At 43.2% G+C, this 6,000-nt stretch overlaps 1 protein-coding gene across 2 annotated transcripts in view; it reads left to right on the top strand.

The window, feature by feature from the left end:
- LOC109928813 (synembryn-A) overlaps positions 1–6,000 on the top strand; it is a 29,630-nt gene that overhangs the window by 11,328 nt on the left and 12,302 nt on the right. For both annotated transcript variants that reach the window (XM_048606880.1, XM_020528743.2), the window contains one exon: positions 3,840–4,445. In XM_048606880.1, the coding sequence (XP_048462837.1) occupies positions 3,840–4,445 (606 nt within the window). The remainder of the gene's footprint in view (positions 1–3,839; positions 4,446–6,000) is intronic.

Genomic DNA, 6,000 nt, shown 5'->3' with positions numbered 1-6,000 from the left:
TGCAGGGCTCCCTCAGCACTGCCCCTCCAACAGTGCAGGGCTCCCTCGATACTGTCCCCTTGACAGTACAGGTCTGCCTCCGGATTTTTCCCCGATAGTGCAGCACTCATCGGGATTGTCCCCTCAACAATGTAGGGCTCCTTTGGTACTGCTCATCCAACAGCACGGGGCTGTCTGGGCTGCCCAACCAACATACAGAACTTCCTCAGTACTGTCCCCTCGATGGTGCAGGGGCCCCTCGGTGCAGGCCCTGTGAAAGTACAAGGCTCTGTAAATATAAATGGTTATGAATGTTTTGGAATATAAGTGATTGGAGGTCTGAAGGAGCTGAACATGGTTATACAGGGGGAGTAATGGATCCAGGCTCCATTGACTTCAACAGGATCTTGTCGTATTCCTTGCATTGGTTTACGGCTTGGACAGTGCCACAACAAATGCTGAAACTCCTCCAGACTTGCTCTGATCAAACTTATATACCCCTAAATCCCCACATGTCCTCCTTCTGAGTTTGCGCACTGCCCTCCCACCATTGACCCTCTACCAGCCATTCACCCATCCACCAACTAACTGTGCTCCTCCTCAGTTTCACTATCCCTCAGTTATATTTCAGCTCTGAATCTGTAAGTGAAGCTGAAAATTAAGCTGGGAATCAAGAACAAAATAACTTAGGAGAAGTTATTAGGAACAAGAGGAGACTATTCAGTCCTCAAGGTTGTTATATTGAAGCAGAGGAAGGCTATTCAGGTCCTTGACACTGCTAAATAAGAACAAAAGTTTATTCAATCCATTGTGCCTGATACCCAAGGACTAAGCCATTCATTCCCTCAAACCTGTGCATTCATTTAGGTAATTCATGATCTGTATCCTTTCCTGTGTATTCTTTGATATCCTTGCTCAATTTTGGGGGGAAAAGTATTCTCTTGACCTGGGCAGAAAGTTCCAGATTCTCATTCTCCTTTGTCATAGCACAGAAGAAGCCCTTCGGCCCATCAAGTCTGTGTATACCTGTCTCAACTAATCCCATTTTCCAGCACTTGGCCTTGAATGTTATGACATTTCAAGCGCTCATCCATGTTAAAGGTTGTGATGTTTCCCACCTCTACTACCCTATCAGGCAGTTCATTCCAGATTCCCACCACCCTCTATGTGAATTTTTATTTCCTCAAATCCCCTCTAAACCTCCTCCCCTTCACCTTAAAATTATGCCTTCTCATTAGTGACCCTTCAACTAAGGGGAATAGCTGCTTCGTATCCACCTTGTCTGTGCCCCTCATAAACTTGTACATCTCACTCAGGTTGCCCCTCAGCCTTCTCTGCTCTAAAGAAAACAACTGGAGACTGTCCAGCCTCTCTTCATAGTTACAGTGCTTCAAATCAGGCAACATCCTGCTGAATCTCCTCTGCACCCAGGCAGTACAATCACATCCTTCATATTGTGTGGCAACCAAAATTGCACACAGCACTCTAACTGTTACCTAACCAAGCATTTATACAGCTCCCACATAACCTCCCTGTTTTTATAATCTTTGCCATGACTGATAAAGGCAAGTGTCTCTTTTGCTTTCTTAACCATCCTGTTTACCTGTCATGCCATCTTCAGGGATTTGTGGACAAGCACCTCAAGATCCCTCTTCTTCTGAGCTTCCTCATGTCCTGCCATTCATTGAGTACTCCCTTGTGTTGTAACTTCTTCCAAAGTACATCTTACACTCTTCAGAGTTAAATTCTATTTGTCATTGATCTGACCATCTGACCAATCAGTTTATATGTTCCTGTAACCTAAGATTTCCTCCTTCACTATTAACTACCCAGCCAATCTTTGTGTCATCCGCAAACTTAATTCTTATTTCTTTCCCTTCTCAAACATCCTCATCTACACTGATAACATATATCTGGAACAATAAGGGACTCTGCACTGATCCCTATGGTACACTACTGCCTACTGGCCTCCAGTCACACAAACAGCCATCTGCCAGCACACTGTCTCCTACCATAAAGCCTAATTTGAATTCATCTTGCCAAGCTACTCTGGATCCCATTAATGCTTCCTTTCTTCACCCCCGAACAGCATGACTCAAATTTTAAAATTTCATGTTCTAGTTTCCCCAAATTCCGTGATCATTTTAATCACTCATCATTATAATGGGAATGAATAAGGATTCTCGATCTTTTCTGAGGTAGATTCTATACAGTCTAAATCCTGAGCTGCTGAATACAATGGGCTGGGAGAAATAAGAAGCTTTGTGAGAAAGAATCCAGAATTTTGCCCCACTATTTGTGTGCTTTCAAAACAGCAACAGATTTTGTTTACATTTGCTGACAAATCCATGGAGAGATAGAGTTGTTTGCCGTGTATTTATCGCTGTCTTCTCTCAGGGGTTCCCATCTATTTATAACCTGTTTGTGTGGTGCCAGGTACAGTGGCACCTGGGCTATAACCTGTTCGGGAGATGGATTGCTAAGTATAGCTGTAAATAATTAGAACATTAATGCAACAATATATATGCATTTGTACAACCACCTTCACTGAGCTACTCATCTCAATAGGCTACAACAGAAATACAGCTTGACACTTTGTTAATAGGATTCTCGTTAAATTGACTTCTAGTATTTGTCAGGTACTGGAACCAGAATGGTCGAATTAAACAAAGCAACTCCATACAAAATATTGATATTCATATCCTGTAGCAATTTCCCTTTGACAGCACCTGCCAAACCCACAACCTTTACCATGTAGAAGGACAAGGGCAACAGATGCCTGGGAGCATCACCCCTTCATTCATCATCCTGACATGGAATTACAGTCACTGTTTCTTCACTGTCACTAGGTCAAAGATAGTGGCATTCTGTTTGTTAAAGCACTCTAGATGCCCCTAGATCAATGAACTGAAGCACCTCAAGAATGGGACACCCCACTTACCACTGATGATCACATCCCACGGATAAAAAAAACAAAAGTAATTGGCAAAATATTTAAAGGAGAAATCTGCTGGATTATGTGGGAAGAGCAGGGTAAGAGCTGACACAGTCACATTGGGCTACAGGGATGTGCAGGCTACGTGGATTAGTCGTGGGGAATCTAGGGTTACAGGGATAAGGCAGGGAGCTGGGTCTGAGTGGGATGCTGTTTGGAGGGTCGGAGTGGACTCGAATAGCCTGCTTCCACACTGTAGGAATTCTATGACTGAATGTCATTCTCCAGTCACGTGTGATATTATGATTGTAAGTGTGAAGAGGGTTAAAGTCACCATAGAACTAACAAACCACAGGGCTGCTCCCTCATTAGAGAGATGACTGGTGGTGGTTTAACCTAAGGGGCACCATGCCTCAGACATGGGGAAACATAGAGAAGGAGAGTCGTTTTGCTGACTGCAGCCAGTGTGGGACTTGCACTGTTGGCATCCATCTGAGCTGCAAACTATTCCAGCCAAGTGAGCTAAGTGATCCCATAGTAAGAACAGGGAATGAGCGCTCACAATGGGATATCGAGGCAGGGACTGAAACATTTAAAATAGGAATTGGCTAAGGATTTGAAAGAGAAATATATAAATGGATACATGAAAAAAGAATTAAGATTTAGCACCAGGGCACGACAACTGAGCTGATTCTGTGAATCTTTGAAGTGTGACATACTCTCTCGAAATTTTAATATAGGTAATATGTACAAAAGTAATAAAGGCACAGTTGATTGTCCCCTATTGCGGACGTTCCTTTCCTTACAAATTTCCTTGTATGGTCACAGTGAGAATAATAGTGCACATGGACGGAAATATGTAAATATATTCAGTTGCCAGTCATTTCCTCCCATGATTAATTTTTCCATTTGATTTTGTTCCCAGAAACTCGGCAAGTTGGTGATCAAGTTTTTGGAGCGAGATTTGCAGCCAGCGTGCCAGGTGGCTTGTTTGGGAACTGTGCGCATTCTATCCCGGGACAAGAACAACCTGAGGCCATTCACCACCAGGGAAGCCATGCAAACCCTGGCCAGACACGCTGGAATTGATTATAGTGAAGAGCGCATGGATGGGATGCCTGATGTTGATGTGATAGTTGAGGCTCTGAAATGCCTCTGCAATGTGGTGTTCAACAGTCCTACCGCACAAGCGATCAGTGCAGAAAGCTGCATGGTGCTTGGTCTCACTGAGCGACTTAAACTTTACAATGGGAAGAACCTGACGCATGATATCAAATTTTTTGATTGCCGCCTGCTCTTTCTCCTCACGGCTCTGAGGCTGGACGTCCGCAGGCAGCTGGGTCATGAGCTGCGTGGTGTGAGTCTGCTGACTGATGCTCTGGAGAGCACACTGAGTGTCAGGTGGTCAGACACATATGAGGTGGCCACTGATGGACCCCCACTGGCCCGTCAGCAAACTGACTGTGCAATGGAAATCCTGAAGATCCTCTTCAACATCACTTTTGACTTGAACAAAAGAGAAGTGGATGAGGTGACTCTTTCTGATTCTCACTCTGATCGGTCCTTCTGTAAGATTCTAGAGGTTGAAATAAGGGAAAAAAATAATACTTGAGTCAATAAATGGCAGCCAGCGCGGCTTTATAAGGAGAGGGGTACCAACAGTGACAAAATACAGGAATACAATGATAGGCTTGCAGAATGCTATGTATTTATCCAGTGATTTCATTATGGGTAACTATGAGCTGGTATGTTTTGATAAAAAGGATAAGGAGGCTATACTTTCCTCAGAAAATAAAAGCCTGAAAAGAATGGAGGACTGATGGATCCAGTGTCCAGATACATCAATCGTGAAAACTACTGTATGGTTATAAGGCAATTTAAAAAAATCAAATCGGCATTGGGTTCATTTTGAGGCGGATAGAGTTGAAAAGCTGATTAATTAATTAAAACTTCTATTGAACTTTGATAAGACCACATCTGAAGTACTTCGTATATATTTTTGGTCTTTCTATCTTTTTACGGGAAAGATGCAAAGAAAAATACTATAAGGACAAGCCTACAACTAAGTGGTTACACCTATCACTTTGAGGAAAAATTGAACGGTAGTGTACTTTTTATTCTAGACAAAGGAAGGCTGATGGGTGACCTAATAGAGGGCTGTCAAACTTTGAATGAATTTGCTAGGAGTTGACACAAAAGATGTTTCAACGTGTGGGCGAGACCAGAATTAGGGGTAATCAATATAAGATAGTCATAAATTGATCCAATAAGGAATTCAGTAGAAATGTCTGAGTGATGAGAGCTGAATGGAATATATGTGGATATGTTACAGGCAAGGCTAGGTAACATGAGAGAGAAAGTAATAAAACGACATGTTAATCGGATGAGGTGATGTAAGGTGAAAGGAGATACATGTAGACCTAAACGCCAGTGTAAACCATTTAGGGTGAATGGTCTGTTTCTCTGCTGTAACATTCTATGTTAATCGTGTCTACCAATTCTGATATTGGCCAGGTCACCGGGAAGACCGCTCCTTCCATTCTTTGCATAGGATCTTTTACGTCCAACTGAATGGGGATACAGGACATCAGTTTAACATCGTCTGTAAAATAAAATTGCCAGTTTAATGTGCTGTCAGTACTGCTGCTGCAACAGTGCAGCTCTAATTCAGTCCTGGTCCTCTGACAGTGCAGCACTCCCTCAATACAGCCCCTCCAACAGTGAACACTCCTTCAGAATACTCCTCCAACAGTGCTGTGCTCCATCACTACTCCCAGCACCCCTGCCTCCCCACCCCCAACAGTGCTGCGTTTTTTTTCAGTTCTCCCCCACTTCCACACCCCTGACAGCGTGGTTCTCGTTCAGTACAGATCCTCCAGTAGTGCAGGGCTGTCTCAGTACTGACCCTCTGACAGCACAGTATCTTAACACTTCAGTCATAGTTCTTCATCACTTTGACCAACTTCTTCACAATGTCATATGACAGTAATGGATTATGGTAGCCATTCTGCCCATTTTAATAAGTCCAATCAGAATGACCTAAAATTTCCTTACTGCTGAATCCATTTTGTTTACTTAGTGATTCT

This window comes from Rhincodon typus, chromosome 17, assembly GCF_021869965.1.
Source record: "Rhincodon typus isolate 14 chromosome 17, sRhiTyp1.1, whole genome shotgun sequence".
NCBI classification, from domain to species: domain Eukaryota; kingdom Metazoa; phylum Chordata; class Chondrichthyes; order Orectolobiformes; family Rhincodontidae; genus Rhincodon; species Rhincodon typus.
The sequence above is the reverse complement of the archived record's forward strand: the minus strand, read 5'-3'. Positions and strand labels throughout refer to the sequence as shown.